Raw genomic sequence first — 23,899 nt, 5'->3', positions numbered from 1 at the left:
CATTCTTCACATTCTTCTTTGAAACAGAGGCAGCGAAGAAAAGTAAAGGTTGGCAACCAGTCTGACTGTCCTCGGGTGAGAGAAACCCAATTGGTGGGTCCATACGCTTTGATTTGCTGCCCTCTGCTGAGTATGAATATGGCGGATGTCTCATAATAAACAATACTAAACCAAACTCTTACAAAGATCAGGGTTACACTGTTTACTGGAGTCTGTTTCTACAGACACCCACCTATGAAACCAAATGAGAGGAAAGTAACAAACAGGACTGAGAGTTTGACCTTTGCTTCACAATGCAAAATCTTCGGTGAAGCGAGTTCTGAGAGCAGGCTTTAGGACGAGGGAGAAAGAGAGAGAGACATGAATCGTGATGGTTTTAGATGTCATGCTATACAGATGGCAAGAGTGCCGAAGCATGTGCACAAAGGTCACAGGGATGTGATCTTGGCCAGGAGTCTGGTACAGACGTTTAACTCATCGCTTTATGGCCTTCTGGAAAAGCATAAATAGGGACAGCTGAGCCATCCTGGACCTGGTTAGATTTCCCAATAGGATATGCATTACCTCTATCAGATCATCAGCGCAATATCACTCAGATTTAAGCTGCAAACAAAGCACGAATTTTGACGTCGTAGGGTTTTTTTTTTCCTTAAATAATCAAAAAACTCAACTGTAAATTTGATCACTTTAAAATTGCATTGGATATTTGGGTTTGTTTTCAGAGAATATATATTGAATTATTTTTGTTTTGTTCGTAAGTTTTTTTTTCTTTGCAATAAGGAAAAATGCCAATGGCATATAAGAATACATTTAATTCAAGATCCAATTTTGTATAAAAAACGTATTATCGTACACAATTTTGCTTAGATATAATAGACAATAATATAATTGTATCTTCTTTTTAAGTAGGGATGCACCAATATTAACATTTTGGCCGATGCCAAACAATCCTTTATATTTGAAAGCCGATATATCAAAGTCCAAATTTTTATATGTATTTTGAGAGCCTGATTACAAATACAAAAGTCTCAACATTAAAAGCCATGTCCCACGCACACACTTATAATGCTCTCATTATACTTATGTAGATTATATGACAGACTTGCACTTTATGTTGTACTTAACTGTATTTTTTTGTTTTCTGAAGTGATTCCAATCCTATTTCAAGCCATTAAAAAGTGCATCTGAAGTGTCTCAGATGAAGGAAATAATCCATTATTTATATGCTTTAATATATCTTACTGTGCAGATAACGATAACATTAAACGATAACGTATATCGGCAGATACCGATATCGTGGCCGATATATCGTGCATCCCTACTTTTAAGGATGTTCAGTAAAAGCTAAAATACTATTTATGAAAATATTTTTTGCAGCACAAATAAGAATAATTATGCTGAATGAAATTAAAGGGAAGTTTTCACAACATAAATTCCCTCTTTAATAGAGTAAACCAAATATTTACAGCACATAAAATAAAGGCATCAATGTTTCTCCTTTTTTCAGGAACAATTACTTCAGAATCACCCTTTATAAGAGCATATGTTATATATGCTTAGTTTCAAGAGTGCTCCTTAAGAGTGGACCATGATTGGAAAAAAAAAAAAAAAAAAAAGATTTCGCCAAGAGTTTGCGCTCTCACGGTATAACAAAGTTCCAGAGTGGCTATAAATTGTCATCATTTGTAGTTGAACAGGACACCTTTGGGTATGGGCGATCTGTTCTGGTTTATAAATAGGCATAAAATTGAGACATGCGTTCTATCAACAAGAAAACCAGGAATATTATGGTAAGACTCTAGTGAAAACACAATTCTCTACAGTCATCTTTAGAGTCGCAGTTAAAACTAAAATGTTAAACTAACTTTGTCGCTGCAGTTGCATGTGCATGCATGGTTAATCTTTCTGAATATTACACATTTCTTATGCAAGCAGGTAACTCGGCATTAAAACATCTCTAACATTAAAAACTCTGAAACAGTGGAGTTCAGGCATGGCAGTCCCTTTCATTCTGTTTATTCACAGATCGTCTCCTCCCATGATCCAATTTACATTATTCACATACAATTGTACCCAGTAGTTACAATTTTTTTCAAGTTAAATAACTAAACATTAAAAAATAAAACACCCAAAACACTTCTGCATTCAACCCACAACAGCATGAATAACGACAAGGATTAATAATGTTTGTCACAACCTTTAAAAAAAAAAAAAATTGTACTGTGGTGATCAGAAAGAGTGGGTGAGGTCGGGGTCTTGATGAATGGCGATTCTGGTGAATGTTTGCATTTAGCTCAGCTTGATTGTTTTGTAGCTTCCTTGTAATTTCCACCATGAACCGTAAGAGGCTCTGATAGTGGGGTTGCTCTGTACAGTCTAAACAGAAGACAGTTTTTTGGGTTTGGCACAGGTTTCTTTCATGCTGTGCTTCTTTCCACCCGTCCCTCAGGCAGGCGTGTTGAGGGACTCGCAGATTTAAGGCTTCATCCAACAGTTTATGCCCTCAGAGGACCTCTGGAGGACACAGGAAGAACATGGAGATTAAAAAAATGACAAAATAAAATAAATAGCGTAATTCTTTTAAGTCTTTTTTACACAATAAATATCTAAAAAAAAAAAAAAGATCATTTGAATTTGAATGAAATAATGATGAATCCTTTAATTTGGTGTGAAATATTTTTAAGTTACACTACCGTTTTTTTGTTTCTTTTTTGTGAATAATTTTTGTTTAACAACAATTATAAGTAAAAAAAAATGCTGTTCTTTTGAACTTTCTAGTCATCCAAGAATCCTGAAAAAAACATCACAGTTTCCACAAAAATATTAAGCAGCCCAAAAATTAAGAACATTGATAATAATAAGAACAATTTCTTGAGCTCGATATTTCTTGAATCATGCGACACTGAAGACTAGAGTAATGACTGCTGAAATTCAACATTTTTTTTCAATTCATCCTTTTTTATTTAAATTTTTTTTTACTGTGTTTTTCATCAAATAAAACCTAGTGAGCACATTTAAAAATCATGAGAATTTTTCTTGATGATCATGAATGATTCTTCATGATCTATAATCGGAAACTCGTGCCCATCCCAACTTTTAGCTGGTTGAAGTAGGTCATTATTTCATCATACCTGGACCAAGTTAGTTAAAATGATCAGTTAGACCAATGGTTCCCAGCCTTTTTAAGGCACCTTCATCGACATGAATCCAAAGAATCAATGTTGTGGGTAAAAAAGACTGGACAAAATGCACATATTTTAAATCCAACATTTGATGGAAAACAAACACTTTTATTTAAAAATTTTATAAAAAGGCAAGAAACCCAAGCGGAACAAACCAAGCAAAATCAAAATATTTTCACCAACCCCCTGGAACCTGCTCAAGGAATTACTGATTTAGAGCCAGTAAACTGGGCAGATCAGCATATTTGAACCAACTTAGAATGGTACAACATGCTTTTTCCAGCAAAGTGCACACAAAAACCCACTGTGTCTGCATTGAGAACATTGACATCTGATGTGCAGTCACATGATACGTCAGTGAAAATTCTATACTTAATGCTACAAGAGTAGCGCTCCAGATATGGCAAAGCAAAGATCTTGGATTAAAAACGTTCATCTCAGTTTACGAGCTGGCACAGCATGAGGTGAACCCTCTTGTGTTTTCTTAGCAGATGATTTATGGCTAGAGGGCTGTCTGCAGAAGGACAGGTGGAGGTACGTGCCGAGGGCAGCGGGACCAAGTAATGCTGATCAGGCTGAAGGAACGGGGGTTGAAGAGCTAAGCCAAGGGGTCCTGTTTCCAGTCTTGGGTGCAAGCAAGGCCAGAACGGGTCATCCTGACAACATTTCAGGAATCCAGCTTTGTGCCAAAACCTTCCAGGCTCTTCACCCCGTTACCCCGCCTGTCACACCCGCAGGGCGATGTATGACACCCGCATCTAAAACAACATTTACCCTCCAGGCGCAAAAAAAAAATAGCCAGAAAGACAAGGACAACGACTCTTCCCCGACAAAAGCAATTTTAAAGGATTAGTTCACTTTAAAATGAAAATTACACAATTATTTACTCACGTCAAGCCATCCTAGGTTTGCATGACTTTCTTCTTTCAGACGAATACAATCGGAGATATGTTAAAAAAATATCCTGGCTCTTCAAAGTTTTACAACAGTTTGAAGCTCAAAAAAGTGCATCCATCCATCATAAACGAACTTCACACAACTCCAGGGGGTTAATAAAGGCATTCTGAAGCAAAACGATGGGTTTGTGTTAGAAAAATATTCATAACACAAGTTACAAAGTAAAATTCTAGCTTCCAGCCAAACGGCCATATGCAGTCTACTTGTGTCTAAAGCGCAACTTGCGCAACTGACTTTGGAAGTAGTGTAGTAGTGCGTCATGGCCTATTGTAAATATCAGCAGTACATCACATTACTCACATAAGTTGTGCTTTAGACTTAAGTGGAATCCATGTTTGTTTGGTTGGAAGCTAGTTATTTTACTTTATAAAGTTTTCAATATTACTACTTTTCTTACACAAACTTGTAATATACTCCGAGGATGGCACGAGGGTGAATAAATCATGGGCTAATTTTCACTTGAAAGTGAACTACTCATTTAAGGCAGGCAGGACCGTGAACAGGTAATAATGCTAAGATTTATTTTTGTTCTCGCTGCTATCTGATGAAAGATTGACACTGAAACATGAGAGATTCTTTAGATGCTCACCTGCCACATGCTGAGGCTTAATGGGGCCTGTTTTTTTAAGGAATGATTCATCTCTCTCAAACGACATGATTGGCTCGTCGGGTCTTTCGGTCTCTGACTTCTCCCGTCCATTGTTGTGATTGGACAGCTGAAGGATCTCTTCGAAGTGAGACGCCTCCCCTTTTGCTGACAGGCCATTCTCTTGTTTGGTAGGCTGAACGCCGTTCACCACAAGAACGGACAGACTGCAATAGAGAACAGGCGTTCAAAACAGTCACTTCTGGGGAAATTGACAGAAAACAAAAAGGGAAGTTGTCCTGAACACAGGACTTACCTTTCGTTCACACCATCTTGTTTCAATGCCGTGCTTGGCTGGTAGTCAGCAGCTGCTAGGAAAAAGACAATGTCATGCTAATAACTCCTTAAAATGGCAATCTTGTTTGTTTTAGCGTTCTTTTGCCAAATCAATGTTCCATTCCCAGATGGTTGTACAACTGACAGAATAAACATTTCAGCAGTTCATCTGGAATTGTTTCCCGGATTCCCAGTGCTCATTGTGTTTACATCGGCTATTTGTTTTATTTTAATACATAATAGGAGTTTGTTCGGAAAATGTGTGTCCTTTTGTAAATGCATTTACACTACCATTCAAAAGTTTGAGGTCCAAAAAAAAAGCAAGAATGTGTTAGACTGACCAAAAGTGACATTAAAAACATTTAACATGTTATAAAACATTTCTATTTCAAATCAATACTGCTCTTCTGAACCTTTTTTTATTTTCCATCAAAGAATCTTGGAAAAATGAATCCACAAAAAAATGTACTGTTTTCAAAATTGATGATAATAAGAAATGTTTCTTGAGCACCAAATCAGCATATTATAATGATTATATAAAAAATAGCTTTCCATCACCAGAATAAATTACATTTTACTATATATAAAAACATAAAACAGCTACTTTAAATTGTAATAATATTACTGTTTTACTGTTTATCAAACAAATGCAGTCTTTGTGAGCAGGAGAGATTTCTTTTAAAAACAATAAGAACATTTTTACTAGTTTTGAACAATACTGAATGTATTTCAAGGCACTAATGGGAACAATACTGGCTGTTGGAAAAAACAGCTACTAAACATCTTTCTAGCACTATGCAAATGGAGTGTGATTGATTTGCAATGCCCATTTTTATAGCCCATTAGTGGTAGCAGTAGTAAAAATCCTGTAATGTTTATCAAAAACCTTAATTTCTTTTCGACTGAAGAAAGAAAGACATGGACATCTTGGATGACATGGGGGCGAGTAAATTATCAGCAAAAGTTTTTTTTTTTTAAAGTGAACTACTGCTTTAATCTTAAAGGAGTTTTGGAGGGGGTGGAGATGTGGGTACTTTTATTTACGCAGTTCTTAATAACAAAAAATTGACTCGTACGTGTTGTGCGAGTCTGACGTAAATGGGCTGTTGCTGATTCAAACAGACCTACAAAGAAGGTTTAAATAGAACAACATGTGTATTGAATGCCAGATCTAACTAAAAATGATGTGATATGAATGATGTGATATAAATGCTTTATACTAACATTCTTAAACATAGTTACCTTTATTCATGTCTGAATCTGAGTCTTTTCCATTAGCTTGAGATGGAGATTTTGTGTCTTTCTGTAAGAAAAGATAAAAAAAAGAAAAGTAAAGGGAACAATTAGATTCTGAGCTCCTGATCCGCAAGAGGAAATTGGAGCCGTGCTACTGCCACAGTAAGGCCGTTTTAGAGAGCAGCGCTGTACCTTCTCTCCTGCATCTGTTTTGCGTGTTCTTTTCATAATCTCATCCAGACGCTAAAAACAATGCACAGAAGAGACAAAAGAAAAACATGGAAAAATGTTTCAAGAGTTTCACAAATTCAATTGAAACCTGAAAATAAACAGTTTTAGGAATATGACAAAACTGTAAAACAAAGGAAACATGATTGATGATGACAGAAATATTATGATTATGCGCTATTTTGGGGTTACTAATCAAATAAGCCAACATTGTGTGACATTGATCATATATCTCTTTGATTATGAAGCACAAGATGCTTTTTTGGATGATTCTCAAATCATACTGGAAAACAAGACCATCGGGTTTCGAACAAACTTGAGGGGTTCATTTAAATGAAAAGGGAACCGTTTAAAGTTCATTTAAATTTTCACTCATATGTTTAGTATGGAAGCTTGTTTCACTGAATAAAACACTGAATAAAAAAATAAAAAAGGTAATCGCTACTTTTTCTCTCACAATTCAGACTTTCTCACAACTGTGTTTACATCTAGCAATTAAATTGTTCTCAGAATTGTGTGACTCCATAGTTTAGTTATAAACAAGTAATGAAAAATGATCTATTAAATAACAAAAATGCCAAACAAGTGGTCTATTTATTTTTATTATCTTAGTATTTTATGTCATTTCATTTTTATTTTTTGATGATTCTTTATTATTCTCAATTACAAAAGATTATTTGTATTGTTTATCTTTCCATTCCTCTATTTATAAAAGTTTCAGAAGCATAAACTGCATCTTGCAGCTTTAAAGGGATAGTTCACCCAAAAATGAATATGACCCCATGATTTACTCACCCTGAAGCAATCCTAGGGGTATATGATGGCAGAGCAGGAGAGGTTCTTTTAGGCAAATATAATTAGTTATATTAAAAATGTCCTGGCTCTTCCAATGGATGGAAGCTTTTTTGGACTTCAAATTTTCACCAGCCATTGACTCCCATTATAAAGCACTGATTAGCCAGGACATTTTTTAATAAAACTGGGTGAGCTATCCCTTTAAGCATAAAGTTAGTGGTAGGTGTTTAAGGCCAACGCTATGTTCTGAATCTGAAAAAAACACTGCAGTGTGTCAAGCTCCACGGACACCGTGTCTTCCAAAAAAAACACACCAAGAGCTGAGGACAGTTGGGTCGGGGTTCTGATAAATGGCCCTGCTACTGACTTGTAGAGGTACAACAGTGTCCTGCTGGGATAATACCACTTAAGTAGAGTGGCCATTCTCTGTTACACATAAGCATTCACAGAAAGGGATCAGGGGGTGAATGTCGAGGTGTTCTATGATTTATGGCACGAACATAAATCTTGAGAGCTTGCCTTTTAATTATTTGATTTCACTCTACTACCACATTCGGTGCCTGAAAGCTATTGTGGCCATGTGTGATTAGTTAGGAGAGGAAATAAAAGGATTTCACTAGACTACACGGGTATGCATACAAGAAGCAAGATGATTTCAAAGTGACCTTTTGGAGAAAAATATAAATTTGAGTTGGAAACCCATCCTACCTTCTTTCTCTCCAGCCTCTCCTGCTCCTCCTTCTGGAAGTGTTTCTCTCTCTCCAGGCGCTGTTTCTCGGCCTCCTCTCGGGCCTTCGCCTCAGCCTCCTCTTTCTACAGACACAATCAAATGATCAGACTGACACTGAACATCCAGGGCAATAAAAATAACAGCTTCCTATGCAGTCATTCCTTCATCTGAAGCTGATGGGCGTTCATCAGAAATTTCCAGTGACAGGACAGATCACATCCTCTGTACAAAACAACAGCATATAATACCTGCACCTTTTCATTTTATCCAATGAATTTCCAAATGATTTTCAGTAACCAAGTATAACTAGAAAAATCCATGATCACCACAGAAATGTCCTTTTTTTCCAGAATGTCTTTTCTAGGCGTTTTTAAATTTCCCTTATATGTCTATGTATTCCATGACTGTGGAAACCCTGATACCTGCTTAATATCTATTTAAATACAGTTTTGAACACCAGGTGGTGGTAAAACCTCAAAAATGTGCCAATTGGCACTCTTGATATCCATCCATTCACAGAAGAGAAAAGAATGGATTTGTAATTGGACTTGCCTAGAATTTGTCTCATTATAGCTCTTTGATTGCTTTAAAATTGAAGATAGAATTGAACGCTTGTATTTTACAAAATTAAACAGAAAATTTTGGGTAAAATAATAAGGACTGAATTGTGTTGACATGCCTCTGAAAAAACAAAGAAAGTAGAAAGCAGACAAAAAACCCCCCAAAAAAACGGGAATTTGGAAAGAAGAAGATGGACCCTACGGACCAGGGTTGTTATTGTTAAATGAATTTTTTTTTTAAATTTATTTATTTATTTATTTTACATTTGTTTTTTATTAAAAATAACTTTCGGCAATCAAAATAAAGCTGCAATAAAGTATAAATATTACAAGAAAAAAATTAGAAATTTTGTTTTGCCAACTAACTTGAAGTAGTAACTAATAAAAAAATGAATGCTATATAAAAATATTACAAAAAAAAACTAATAAAATATAAAAAAGCACATAACAAAATGACTAAAGCTTAAACTGAGAAAAAAAAACTAAAAATAAAAGCAACTTCCAAATATGAATAAATAATACACTAACAAATAATTCTAAAATTACGCTATTCAGGACACAACCGATGGCAGATTTAAACCCATGTGTCCAGTAGGCTCAACACGTCTGGAGTATGTGCTGTAACTTCCAGGCCACGGCTCTGACACAACTGAGCAATTCCTGAAAATTCAGTGCTGGAAAGTCTATAAATGTACTTGTCAGTACATGTATTTATACAGTGAAGTGTGTCACTTAGGATTCTAAGAAATGAAGTTGCATTTCTGACCTGTTTCTGAAGCCGTTCGTTCTCTTCTTGTTCGATTTTGGCCCTTTCCTGCGCCTCCTCCTCGTCCTGCAGGCGCTGGGCCTCCTCTCTTAACCTCTCCTGCTCCGCCATGAGGCGCGCCTCCTCCTCCCTGCGCCTGCTCTCCTCTGCCTCCTGTGCTAACCTCTCCTCGTGCTGAAGCCTGTGTGAAAGAGCAGTCAGTCATTGTACACAGTATACACAGAAGATATAAAAGCTCCTCCAGATAGGTACCATTAACCACTGAAGTTTTTGAATTATTAACAAAAAAAGATGTGTGAATGCAAGTGGACTTCGATGTCTCTTGCAACATTGAAATTTGCGACGGTGGTAACATGCCATGAAACTTTAAATTGGAGACATGGTCCATGCATCATAAAGTGACAAATGCAAAGTGGATGGAAAGTCAATCTTTTTAGTGGTGACCAAAATATCTGCACCCATAGTTACCAGCGGCACTGGAGCATAAACAGTGTGGAACTCTCATTACGTTGTTGCCAAAGTCCCTTTTGGCTCATAAACGTGTTAAACTCATAAACTGTCACAGAGAACTCCAGACGTCAACAGCTCCACACGGCCAAGGCTATTCCTGGAGCTCACACCGCACACGGCCTGGTGGAGCAGGACATGTTTAAAAGCATACCAAAAGTGTGTGCTAGCTGAGGTGGAGTTTGGCTTTGACGGCAGGGATACGAAAGGTGAAATTTAATAGATTTAATTGTTTTTCTGCCTCTTTATTAGAAAGATATAATGGAGAATGACAGACAGTTATTGGTGAGAAAGGTGGAATGGAATCAGCTCATGTTGCAAGCTGGACTCAAACCTACATCTGCCACATGAGCACATGATGTGCGCTAACTGCTGCATTACGGAGTTTGCTTTGAGGAACAGACAGTCCATTTAAATTCAGTGTAAAAATGAGGAAGTCAGAACGGACGCGGAGGCTATATATATAGCTAAGATATATTCCATTAAAAAAAAAAAAAATATATATATATATATATATATATATATATATATACTGTATATAATATATATATATATATATATATATAATTTTTTATGTAATATACCTTTGCTTAGACATATATATATATATATATATATATATATATATATATATATATATATATATATATATATATATATATATATACGTATAGTATACAATAAAACAAAAATATATATTATGTATTATAAATATACAAACTATAACAGGCAAAAAACCAAAAAAAATTCAATTAAATTCAACATGAAATTATAAATGAACAATTATTTTTTTTTAAGGAATATTGCAATATTTATTATAAATAGTTCATGCACATAATTTTTGGTTGCACTTTATTTTAACGTGTACTTACTCAAATACAGTAAGTACTGAGTAATACTAATAAACTACAAGTATTTACCATAAAATTCTGGTTAGGGTTAGTTACTTATTTTAATAAAGTACTTATGTATAATTTACTGTTAATACTATACAAGTACATGTAACTACGTCACCTAAAAATACAGTGGGTTTTTATATTATTATTTCATGTGTCCTCATAATCTTCATTCAAAATAACTTCCCCTTCTCCTCTTATGACGTGTTTTTCGGCACAAGGGTGAGACAACCTGTCATTCACATGAAATCATAGCAATAGCAAACCACAACAATCCAATCAATTCCTGATGGATAAAGTCCCATCATACATTGTTTCTTGTTCAAGCAGCCGTTTCACTTGGATATAGGTCACAATAGGGAAGAAAAGACTATTGCAACTTCTGTTTCATGCCAAATTAAACTTAAATAAACAGTAAAATAGGTAACCTCTCTCTCTCAAGCTGTTCTTTCCGTTCTTGCTCTTCCTTCTCTCTCTGTTCACGGGCCTGTCGTCTTTTCTCAGCCAGGATGCGGGTGGCTTCCTCTGGGTTATTGGTGCCAGCCATGGGCTTGCCTGGAGAGGGAGCTGGAGAAGTCACCTGTGGGAGGGCGGGGACAAGAGGGGACTCCTCGGGGACAGAGGGTGCGGAAACCGACATGACTGGTGAACTTTCAACCGGGGACGTGTCCGAAACTGATGACACGAAAATGGAGGGAACGGGAGACGAGGCTAGAGAAAACACAGAGAAACGGAGCGGGGTAAAAATGAGGACTGGAGAGAGGTCAAAAAGCGTAAAATTACAGAAACGTTGGGATACATAGTGTGTTTTTGGACACAATACTCCTTTGAATAAAAGCCTCTGTGGCAACACTCATCATGACCAGACTCACTCTTTGGTTCTTCAGGCGTAGCGGGCCTGCGGGTCTCTCGAACCCTCTCTATGGCGACAGGCGAGGCGGTGCGGTTCTCCACGCGGGCAGGGGTCCTTGCCCTCTTGGGTCGGGCTTTAGGAGTACTGGGGCTTGCTCGTGCTGATGGTGGTTTGGGAGAGACTGCAGGACTGGGGGAGGACACGCGGCCTTTGGGCGTCACAGGAGACGCAGCTCTAGGTTTGGACAGTGGACTCGGACTGGAAACATGAAGAGAAACTTAATTTAATGTCTGAGCTTTTTTTATTATTATTATTTTATTTTTTGTTCATAGTAGGGGCAAGAACAGACAAAATCAGACCAATTTTACAGATAAAAGTAACTTTTACAGCTAAACTACACATCTATTTAGCTTACCATGAACCTAAACTATGACATCTGACAACCAGGAGACACATTTGAGCAGAGACAGCATTACATAAAGCATTGGTCTTGTAGAATTAGATGACGCTCGGAGCAAAAAGATCCATTAAAAGCTTTTGTTGTATTTTCCTCTTGCACATGCAAGGCAGTGCTCACAAAATATAAGCATCAACAGTTTGCGTGTTTCTAAGAATATTTACTCTGATGAGACGACGATTTCTGAGAATTTCCATTTTAATGAAAATAAATCAATAAAAAATACATATACTCACCTAAAAGACTAAAACTAATCCAATTTGATGGTTAAATCTTACCTGGACTCTATTCTGGTTTTCATTGACGGCATGGACTGTCTCTTTTTCAGCATCGTCTCTTTGGTGATGGTACTCTTCTCCTTTTCATTTTCCCTCTCCTTGTCCTTCTTATCCTTCCTCATCTTTTGAGAAATTAAATAACAAAAATAAATAAATAAACACATCCTCATTCCTCAAAGACAGAGACTCAAAGCCAGGGTTCTTTATAACCTCTAATTTATAATTTCTCATTACAATTTGTACTAATGACACATTACATGACTAATTACACATGAATTCAATTCAATTCAATTCAAAACACTTTATTTGTCCCCAAGGGGCAATTTGTGAGGCCACATATAGTAACGAACGAACGATATTTCACAGTACAGTATATGCTGTTTCTGTAGCTTATAAGTATTTTTTTTTTTAATAATGGCCACTAGAATAACATTAACTTTAACGATGCATGAATTTCTCACCTCCTCTCATATAAAAGCAAAAAATGATAACATGCATGGGGAGAAAGAGTATAAGAAAGACGGAAAGAGTGAAAGGGAGCCTTAAATAACTCACAGGTGTGGAGTCTCGTCTGCGCTGGGCGATATTGGGTGTGCTGGTTGTGACCCTCCAGCGCTCAGAGCAGCGATGTGGCCGATGTGAACATACTGTGAGAGGGCTGGCAGACGCGGAGCGTGGGCACAATGGAGACTCTGCATGAACAAAACACATTTAACATATAGAGCAGAAAAAAAATTTCCTGTTGTTATTTCTAACCTGCACAGGCCCTAAAAACGGAAGAATACAGCAAATTAGCGTTTAAAAAGACTTTCCAAACATGTGAATCTTCTTCTTGAGCTACTTTATCTGATGCTAAACACCGAGATAAAAGATCCTATGATGGTATTCAGTCACTCACGGGTGTCTCTGGTGTTGTTCAGCACACTGGCAGCACTGCGACTACGAGCCAGGAAGGAGAGAGTGGGCGTCATCAGCCTGTCCACAATGCTGCTCTCCAATGGACTCAGCTGCATGCTACGAGCTGCAAGAAAAAAAGAATCGTTAGTTTCCACATTATATATGAGCAACAATCACCTACCTTCTCTCATTCTGAACTCCAATTGCTGGTATTCAAGGCTGAGAAGCAGATGCTATATTTTACATAAATACAATCATTGTAATATTTCTTTTTATAATGAGAAAATCATGGCAATTACAAACAACTGTGTTTGTCTCCCTTGCTGTCAACATGGATAATGGATTTCACAACCCAGCTACATGCTAGAAAAGCGAGCAGTAAACAAGTCCAAAAAATAACTTTTGTGAGAGTGCACACATTTAAACGAATAATTCATCCCAAAATTATAATAATTCAACTGCCCACATTTGGTCAGCCTCGTGTTGCTCCAAATCTGAGGACGCATGGACTACATTTATGTTCCTTTTTCCCCCAATTTCTTTTTGCAGTGGTGACTATGAACTTTGTGAAGATTCATCAGTGTATCTAATTGTCTTCCACAGAAAAAAAGAAAGTCAATACAGTTTGCTTCAAGTAAATGACGACAGATTTTTTTTAGGGTGAATTATAAACACAAAAGGACTAACAACAGGAAAAAAATAGAATAAAAAACAACAATCAACAAAAATAACAATGATAAAATGTTTCAATAAAAATTAAAAAAGAAAAACTTAATAATCATCATTGCTAATTCTGAGAACTCACAATCTAAACGTATGTGATCATCAAGAAGAGATGAGAAAAGAAGTAGTGGAAAAAAGGAAGAACCACAGGTAAATGCATGGTAAAATGTGAAAAGCAAGTGCAAAAGAAAAATGAGGGTGTAGAGAGGCCTTTTAGAAACAGACAGAGAGATAGAGAGAGTTATTGCCTATAGCTGAACATTCCTCAGCTAACGTCTCTGCGCATGGAAAACTTTCCAGATTCGATTAGCTGTCTGAGCACTGAGCATGGCGTCTTCTTTCTGCTCTATCTATTGTTGTAGGGAGCACTCAAAAATAGAGTGTGCCCTACTTGCGATTGAGTTTATGACCTCAGTACACCCAATAAAAGAAGCACCACAATCAACTAGCATAACTTCACCCCAATTCACTGATAAATGACCCTTATTTGTGAAGCGTACATCCATCAACACATTTCTCATTTAAAATATGGCAGCAGATTAAGCATATTCCATGGCCACAAAAGTGTTTGAACACATATAAATGTATGCATGTCAACAAAACATCAAATCAAGTGAAATATGGCACATGCACACATTAAACACTGCGCAAAAAGATGTTTTTAAATGATAAAACAGTAATACATTACAATAAGCATCAATTCATAAACATTAGTTAATGCATTAGGTAACAAATAACATTTTTAATGCATTTCTTAAAATCCTTGAAACAGCTAGTCATTCAATTTAAATAATATTAAATTAAATCTAGATTAATAAATGGATAGCTAATGCTTTAACTAACATTAATGAATTGAACCACATTGTATGATGTCATCGATGAAACAATACATATATTGTTCAAATAGATAAGTATTTGGACACTTTGTTGGCTTAGAAAAAAGTTTGTTTTGAGAAAATCTCTAGCATCATTTGTTTGATTTTTCATTTCCTAATGAGCATTTTAAGAGTGGCCTAAGTGTCCATATACTTTCTGGGGCCACTGTATTATCATGCATCATACTGCGTATGAAGGTATGGAGAAGTATGCAAGAATTCTTGTGAAGAACACTTTGGAAGACGGTTACATCAAGAAGGGACAGAGAAAGCCACCACCAAAAATAAACAAACAAAGAAGAGCCACTGAGGATGGTCGACGGCGGTGATAGGCGAAAATTTCAAAATTCATATTTGACCACATTAACTGAAGACACTGACGAGCAGGCGGATTGACAGGAGGGAGTGATTGAGTGATCGCGGTGGACGAGCAGGTGATTGGTCTCAAGGGAGAAATCAAAGGTGGGGGGATAAAATGGAAACTTATAAATATGCGAAGGGAGGAGCCTGTGAAGGCTAGGGGGAGGGGCTAGATCTGGAGGCATGTCCTTACTTCTGCTAGGGGAGTTCCAAAGAGTGGCAGAGGATTTGGAGAGTCTCTTGTTTATGACTGAGTCCACATGTTTGGGCAGGTTGACCGCTGATATTGAGCATCTGCCTGCAAAATTCACAGAACACTGAATATATATACACAATGCTGAGGGGACCAAGATGACACGGGAGGTGGCAGTGAAATAATTAAATATGAATCCCTCAAACAGACAAAACAGGCACTGATATTAAGGACGAGTAAATATATATTGCTCTAAATATATCTTAAAGCTATTGTTTGAACAGCCAAAGATGGTCATTTTTGACGCGGATACCCATTGGTATGATCGCTGTGTCTGAATCTTAACTCAACTTGTGCTGCTGAAAGTTCATTATTATAGAGTCTACAAGCTTTGTAATGGGGTCACTGCCTTCACTTCTTCTCTTGAGACACCATCAGGGACTACAATGACTGTGCACGACTTTTGGAAGAGGAAAAACTAAATTAAGTCAGTTAGAAAATAAGATCCTTGGAGAAACAGCATTGGTTAGCCTATAAATTGAGGTCTTGTGTCCTGGGGGAGGTGGCACAAAGCTGCGCTGAAGTTCATTACCATAATTCCCAGCATTCTCAGCAAGTCCTGTTATATACAGACCCATCAAATACATAAAAGGCAAGTAACTGACAATTATGAAGATGTTTTTGTTCACCTTTTGAGTTTTTGTACATTTTCAGCCAGATAAAAGACCTTTTTTGGTTTCAGGCCAAAAGGAAAAACAGGCCTAAATTCTGTTGCTTTAAAATCTGATAGCAGCAACATTGAAATGGAGAAAATGCAGCGTTCATGTGAAATTATCTTGGTTTAACATGTATAATGTTACAAAAGATTACCATTTCAACTTTCTATTCATCACAGATTCATATCACTAATTCCACACACACAAAAAAAATCATTAATAAGCAGCACAACCAATTTCAACATCGGTGATAACAATAAATAAATGTTTCTTGAACATGAAATCTGAAGCCTGCTGATAATTCAGCTTTGCCATCAAAGAAATAAATCACATTTTAAATATATTATTTTACATTATTAAACAGGTGTTTTCAATTGTACACAATATCACAATATTACTGAATGATAGTGTGTATATTGTATACGGTCAGTGATAAGGGATGATATATTGATGGTAACGAGGTTGTGATGAATATAGTTGGAACGTTCACCTTCTGTGCGTGTAGACTCTTGTGAGGCTCGAAGCTCACCGAAACTGAAGCTAGTATGGAAATATATATAGTATTTTGTGTTTACTAGTAGCGCATAAAATCCCCAGATGATCTCCAAAAGTGAATCGACTGTTATCGCATTAGTAAAGAGAGTTTATGGTGCGTTCTATTATTCATCCGTCTCGGAGATCCGAAACGGACGACAGACGTTGCCTAGCAACACGCCCCCTTTCCTCGGATTTCTCCTCTCGGACGTCGGACAACCGTGAGGACACCGAGCAAGAATTCCGTTTCGGAATTCAAAATGGCTGCGCCCTGTGACTTGTAAGAATTAATTGTATTCATTGTTTTTGAACCGATTTGGTATTTTAAATGACGATTATAATCACTCTTATTACTGCGTCCCCTGTAGGTATGGGAATCGGTTGTTGTGAGTGCAATTACTAACGTTGCTAGCGTTGCTAACAGAAGATTAACATGAAAAACTTTAAATAAAGTGAACATTTTCAAGTTCAAATGGCTGCGTTTTGATTGAATGCTACCATTACAACAGCTTTCTCCGACTCGGACAAGCAAAACATAATAGAACGCTTGAAACGTGGACGTGACGTCAAATCCGAGGTCCGAGTCGGTTCGTTGGGTATAATAGAACGCACCATTAGTTGGTTGTGAGGCTCTTCCACACTAGACACAAGAAACCATCTCACAAGTGAAAAATCAAAGAAGCTAGAGAAACTGCTACATTTCCTTTAGAAATGGAAAATGTACATTTGTAATTTTGTGGGAATTCTTAAGCACTTAATGATGACAAAAAGAGAGAACAACATTAGAAGCATCACTCTAACATCTCACATCTAAGCCGATGGCATTCCAGTTACTCCTTTCTTAACACAGATGACGGATGCAGTTAATGTGAAAAAGGAACCAGATAGCTTTACCAACAGGCACAGTTTGTGTGTTAATGTATGTGCTGTTTGTGTAACTCACTCTGGCTTTGGCTGGAGTTGCCGCTTAAGCCTCCGGCCCAGGACCATCTCTGCTGCCGAATCTCTGCCCATGTCTTCTTACCAGACCTCTGGATGGCGGCCTCATACCGCTCCTGAAAAAAAAACCCAAATCAATTCCAATATGAAAATCACTTTAAAGGGTAACAGAAGTGTGGCAAACACTTTATGTTGTTCATTTATATATAATGGGCACTGAGAGGAACAGACAAAACAGTATTGATCTTTCAAAGGGGAAATCTTAGAGCCCTGGAACAACGTGCTCCACTTTCACTAATAAATAACTCCCCTAGCAAAACTCCCAGAAAACAATCCCTGCCGAGCTGGCAGAAACCTCACAAACTCTCTGAGTGTGTACAATTAGAGGATGTAATAGATTGTGTTATGTGGGTTTGCACTGACCACCACTGCTCTCTCACCTTGTTCTTCTCAAGTTTCTGTCTCTGTCGCTCCTCCAGCTCTAAGCGGCGTCTCTCTGCCTTCAGCCGCTGCTCTTCCAGCTTCCTCCTCCGCTCCTCCAGCTGCTGTTCCCGCACCTGCCGTGCGCGGTCCTCCTTCTCCAGCCACTGAGACTTTTTAGCAGCTACATGAGAGGGAGAGGAAGAACCTGTGAGCTACTAAAACCAGCCCAGCATTCAAACACCCATCATTCACAAATCCCAATGCATGTTCATTTATTAGACATTTGATCAAATGGAAAGGATTTGGAAAGGATCAAAAAGAGTGCATAACTCTTAGGTCTATTTTACCATATTAAATTTGGAATGACAGAAGTGAGAAAAATGAAAGAATCTTTATTTTTGAGAGAACTATCCCTTTAATATCATTCACAAGTTTGGGGTCGGCGAGATTTTTGAGATGTTTTTGAAAGAAGACTCTTCTGCTCAGCAAGGTTGCATTTATCAAATACAGTAAAAGAAGATACAATTTAATACAACTGCTTTCCATTTTAACTATTTTATTTAAAATGCATTTCAAATGCATTTCCTGTGATGGCAAAGCTGAATTTTTAGCAGCCATAATTCAGTGTCGCTTGATCCTTCAGAAATCATTCTAATAAGCAGATTTAGTGCTCAAGAAACATTACATTATCAATTGTGCTGCTTAATATTTTTGAGGAAACTGTGATAGTTTTTATTTTCGGATTTTTTTATGAATAGAAAGCATTTTTTTATAAAAAAAAAAAATTGTAACTGCCTTTACGTCACTTTTCAATTTAATGTATCCTTGCTTAATAAAACTATTAATGTCTTCAAAAAAATATCTTACTGTCACCAAACTTTTGAATGGTAGCGTATTTAAATATCTTGTAAACTATTAAAATATTTTGTGAAACTATTTCCACTGATCACATCTCCCAAATGATTATTACAACATAATTCTAACTAGTAAATCGTTACAAAAACACCTTTATAACCTTGTTTAAAGCAAATTTTCATAGAAAGACTTTATTTCATATCATGTAATTACTCTTATGGAGATAAATCAAAATCTGCAGGTTTTTGTGTCTTAAGGAAATAAAGTCAAAACATCCGATTGGGATTTGAATTAAAGAGGGTGGTTTGTAGCTTTAAAGCTTTTAACATTCATGAAATGCAACATCTTGTTCATAATCATGGTGTTTTGACAATGACGTCACTTCAAACAAACACGAGTGATGATGACGGGGTTATTAATATTTTACAAGCTCCACTCTGCTCCATTGTGTAAGAGATGAGAAATGCTATCAAAATCAAGTGGTCTAACTGTCAAATCAGAGTAAATACTAACTGCACAAAGCTTTTAGACTAAAGATGATAAAATCATTCACAGAATGGGGAATATTTACAATATTAAAAAAGTGTGAACGCAAGGCTTGACATGAAAAGACTCTCCGCTGAGAGCCTTCATCTCTAGTGAGGGTGGAGGTTGAGCCTTTTTCTCTGAGCTCCACAGTTATAAAATAGTGATGGCCTGAGAGCGGCAGGTTGGCACTCTTCATCAAACTTTCATAATCCTGCTAGCAGATAGGAGATAGAAGATGACCCACAGTCTGATAACACAGACACTAGGTCCTACAATGAACATTTGACTCACTCAATGCAGCCCACACAAATATTACACACTAATGTGAAAGTCCATGGTGATAGCAGAAGAGCTGGATTGATGAGTCCGACTGACTACTGCCTGAAAAGTTAGGTTTAAAATGACACGCATCGCACTCGTGCGGCTGGAATGTAGCAGGACGTGTGTTTATCATGATTACATTCATTCACAGTTCAGGCACTGCAGATGTGAAGACAGTAGCAAATGTTCTTTCTGGGTCTGAATGGATCCTGCAGTTTGTAATTATGGGAAACTTATAAAAACGTGCTATGAAAACAAGAGTCCAGAAAAACATATAAAATGAAAGGTGAGGTTTAGCGGTCAAAAAGCTCAAATTTGGTGCACCAATGAACTTGAAATGAACCCAGTGCTATAAACAACAAGAATGTGTACATTAACCAAAATAGAGTCAGCTTATTGTCATATGTAAAAAATAAAATATTACCTAAATGTCTCGAAAGATGTGCTGAAAAATTGTGTCGTTTATTTAGCATAGGCCTACATGTAAAGGATATGAACCCAAAATAAACAAAAGATTTGAGATAACCTAAAAATCGAAGTGTTAATTAGTTCATGGCCACATTTATTTTCCTTTTACTAATATACAGACAAGCCCCGTCATGTTAATCATTGTATGAAAATGAAATTCACATTTGGCCAATTGTAAAAGCAAAGTGTTAGGGTAAAATCAGGATAGCTGACCCTGCTGGAAAAACAAAAAAACAATGTTTACTCCAATACTCCAAACTAAACATATAATGAAGCCACTGTGTGGTCCAATTCAGTCCAGCTAATGACTACAAATTTCCAATTTTGACCATCTATGTAGAAAGAGGTATGTAGAAGCTGGTTTAAGCATCATTTTCCAGCAGGGGAGAGTGACAAACCTAGCGTGGCAGTTTTCACTCAGATTTAAGACACCCGACAACCTGTCACTAATTATGATTATGAGTGAGAGATGGTGGAAATGGAAAGCAGCTCTACAAGAGAAGAAGTAACTGAAAGAGTAAGGGATGAAGACCCAAAAGCGCATCGGTCACCAACACCACCAGAGACAGGGGAGTGGCTTACCTTGAGTCTGGCTATGCTGTTCTGGGGAGGGAAAGTGAAAAAGAAGACAAAAACGTTCTGTCAATCATGCAAAGCGTAGCAGCACAGCAGCCATGACAAGCACAGTGATATGATGGACAAACACAACAGAGCATGTGAGATATTTATCTCGAAACTCTCACAGTGCTGGTTTAGTAAACGCACAAAAGTAGCAACACATTTAGAAGTTATTATTATCATATAGTCATAATTGCTAAAACTAGGAAAAAGGTTTATAATAATACTAGATAGGAGCCTAGAAAATAGTCAGAAGAACTTGGTATAAGTAACCAAGCCAGAGCTGATTTAAAGAGAGATCCTGACATGTATTTGAGTAAGAATGCAAATATAAAATCAAGCTGCGGTCCGTAGCTTTTTTGGGGTTAAAAATGATCCAAAATACAGATTTGAGAAAATACATAACCAGCCAGTGTTCAAAACTGAACACTCTGAAATCTGTTTGCCTTAGATCAATTAAAAACGGTAAGCTTGTAATAATGTTTTTAACTCCAGTGGTACTGGTGGATTTCCACGCAAGATTTGAGCTTGTCTTTAGGTCATTACATCACATTCTGTACACATAAAGAAGGAGTCTCGGCTAGTAGGATAATATTGCGTGTGAGGATGCTGGAGGTGGAGATTTATAGCCTTTTCTCACAGCACTGTCTTGATATATTTAAACTTAATAATTTGATGGCAGATGCAGAGAGTTTCAAACGACAATCACCAGTGACAACTGGAGATTCAACCACTGTAAAATGCAAAAGTCTTCGTTCGGACTTCAGAGTGGAAAAAAGAGACTGCAACTGGACCCATGCGAAAACAAGGATGCGTATCGGATTCGGAAGGATGTAGTCACGGCATGCAATGCTGATGTTGTTAACATTAACAATATGAGAACAAAGTATAATTTGCACAGTTTTGATTGTCAGATTTCATTGGCGCGATTTACTGTAATTTAAAAACCAGAACAAAAGTGGGTGTTTTTTTCTAGCTCAGATGTGCTCTTTCTACCTCTGTGTGTCGAGGGTGTTGAAGTACAACTCACGTAAAATTGATAATTCCACAAATGATTGCAATTGCAGTTTTGAACAGAGATAGCGACAAAGAGAAAACTCCGGACTGCAGTATTAAATTAGCTATTACATATGCAGTTATATATATAAACATAGTGTATAAAACATGTATAAATTAATTTAAAATTACATTTACTATTACATATTTAGTTAATAATTTTAAGTTAATTTAAATGTATTTCTATTAAGAAAAAAATGAAAACAAAGGCATACAGAATGGAAAACAAAAAAAATGGGGAAAAATATAAATATGCACATGCTTGTTAGTCTCAAAAGCAAGTGACAAATGTCAAACCTTTTCGACTAATTAACTCATTAAAATCTATAAAAGCTCTGCAAACATGTCTTTCTTTACAGTCATCCTTTGCTGTTGCACAAGCCTCAGGAGTTTGACCCATGAATGATATGAATGATATTTTTTTGTGTGTCAACACATCTAGACCCCAGACAGTAGGGGGTGCTGTCTCACTGTCAGTCTTGTGTTACCATACCGAGATATTTGGCCCTCTCCTCCCTCCTCTCCTTCGCCTGTTTCAGCCTCTCATCCAACTTCATTCCATCTAAGAAAAGAGGCAGAATCAAATGGTCAGTTTTGGTGAAACAATCTGAAATCGCAACATTTTTTGCTTAAAAAAAAGTGAGGTTGTCATTCTACCCACTAAAGCTCTCCCGGACAGAGATAGAGAGAGAGATAGAGACCGTCAGACAGCAGGGTGCCGGGAATGAGAGAGGTTATTGTGTGGTAGAGGCCGTGTTCACATCTGCGGCGCTATAGCACTGGAAGCTGGCAAACACAGAGACTAGCAGCATTCACACGCTCCGGCTGACAGCAGAAAGCTCTGAGGACTTGCAGTACAGATACAATCAACCCAACGCCACAAATTAACATTCATCAGAAGGGAAACTTTACCTGGACTAAAAAGACACCATGCCATGATGGCAAAAAAACACACATACATACTGTATACATATATATATTATGTATACCACATAGTCCAGATCATGTCTGATCACAAACTGAGGTGGGATAAATGGACTGAAGCTGTGAACAAAAAAGGACAGCTAAGAATATACTTCTTTAGGAAGACGGTGTCATTCAATGTCTCAGACCTAAGACTGTTTGATAACTATTTTATTTAAAGTGTTTTTACATTTTGCATTACCTGTTGGTTTGGAAATGGCAGAGTGGAACAAAAGAGTTTGCTTAGGAAAGTTTTAAATATGGCAAACTACTTGGTATCCCTCGAAAAGGTCTCTACAACAAATTTATCACACCAGATGCATCAGTAAAACTACAAAAATCATATCAAACATTATGCATTTGTATATATAAACATAGACACTGACCTAAAGGATTATTAGGAACACCTTTTCAATTTCTCATTAATGCAATTATCTATTCAACCAATCACATGGGGTGTGGTTTTTTCTACATGTTCTGATATGTGCACTTGATTTATTACACAACACATTAAGACTACTACACAGTCACAGTTTCCAATTGTTACGCCTTCAACAGCACCTGCAGTGTAGAACAAAGCTATGTTCTAATTAAACATTCAAACTAGTTCACTTAGAGTTCATCATTCATCAGCACTCCAATTAAAAACCTCAGAACTGACCCCATGTAATCTTCGTGTTGGCGTCTTATGACCCACAAAGCCTAGTAAAACTTTTATCTGAACCAAAAACTCACTCATTCATAATGATCATAAGACACCAGCAGTGTTCCTCTTCATGACTTGTGCTCCACTTTGAGTATTTATAGAGCACAGGAAGCTGATGCGCAGAGTCTTGTGGGCCCTTAAAGGGATAGTTCACTTTGACTGTCTATCAGTCATATAATGGAGGTCTATGGGGTCCACCTCAAAGAGCATGCACAGAAAAGCCCAAAATAAACATGATTTAATGACTCGTAAATGTACACATTGATAGCCTAAGACACGGAACGAGAGGTTTGTGTGAGAAAACGAACAGTATTTATATCGTTTTTACCTCTTGTAACCACAGCCACGTCCAAGTGA

At 37.1% G+C, this 23,899-nt stretch overlaps 1 protein-coding gene across 8 annotated transcripts in view; it reads right to left on the bottom strand.

Moving 5' to 3' along the window:
- Positions 1 to 1,986: 1,986 nt before the first annotated feature.
- Positions 1,987 to 23,899, bottom strand: part of map7d1a (MAP7 domain containing 1a) — a 45,050-nt gene continuing 23,137 nt past the window's right edge. For 3 of the 8 annotated variants that reach the window (XM_089117837.1, XM_089117842.1, XM_089117843.1), the window contains exons 3-19: positions 22,367 to 22,435; positions 20,782 to 20,802; positions 18,045 to 18,208; positions 17,609 to 17,720; positions 15,416 to 15,520; positions 13,266 to 13,388; positions 12,923 to 13,059; positions 12,368 to 12,489; positions 11,652 to 11,890; positions 11,208 to 11,490; positions 9,377 to 9,557; positions 8,029 to 8,133; positions 6,490 to 6,540; positions 6,304 to 6,364; positions 5,042 to 5,096; positions 4,729 to 4,952; positions 3,473 to 4,245 (exon numbers count right to left, since the gene is read on the bottom strand). In XM_089117837.1, coding sequence (XP_088973963.1) covers positions 4,232 to 4,245; positions 4,729 to 4,952; positions 5,042 to 5,096; positions 6,304 to 6,364; positions 6,490 to 6,540; positions 8,029 to 8,133; positions 9,377 to 9,557; positions 11,208 to 11,490; positions 11,652 to 11,890; positions 12,368 to 12,489; positions 12,923 to 13,059; positions 13,266 to 13,388; positions 15,416 to 15,520; positions 17,609 to 17,720; positions 18,045 to 18,208; positions 20,782 to 20,802; positions 22,367 to 22,435 — 2,066 coding nt within the window. In that variant the 3' untranslated portion in view covers positions 3,473 to 4,231. Of the gene's footprint in view, positions 2,515 to 3,472; positions 4,246 to 4,728; positions 4,953 to 5,041; positions 5,097 to 6,303; positions 6,365 to 6,489; positions 6,541 to 8,028; positions 8,134 to 9,376; positions 9,558 to 11,207; positions 11,491 to 11,651; positions 11,891 to 12,367; positions 12,490 to 12,922; positions 13,060 to 13,265; positions 13,389 to 15,415; positions 15,521 to 17,608; positions 17,721 to 18,044; positions 18,209 to 20,781; positions 20,803 to 22,366; positions 22,436 to 23,899 lie in introns of those variants that run through there. The other 5 variants (XM_039679676.2, XM_089117838.1, XM_089117839.1 and 2 more) reach the window with 5 other exon arrangements.

Source organism: Pimephales promelas, chromosome 12, assembly GCF_988280905.1.
Source record: "Pimephales promelas chromosome 12, fPimPro1.hap1.1, whole genome shotgun sequence".
In the NCBI taxonomy this organism is placed as follows: domain Eukaryota; kingdom Metazoa; phylum Chordata; class Actinopteri; order Cypriniformes; family Leuciscidae; genus Pimephales; species Pimephales promelas.
The sequence above is the reverse complement of the archived record's forward strand: the minus strand, read 5'-3'. Positions and strand labels throughout refer to the sequence as shown.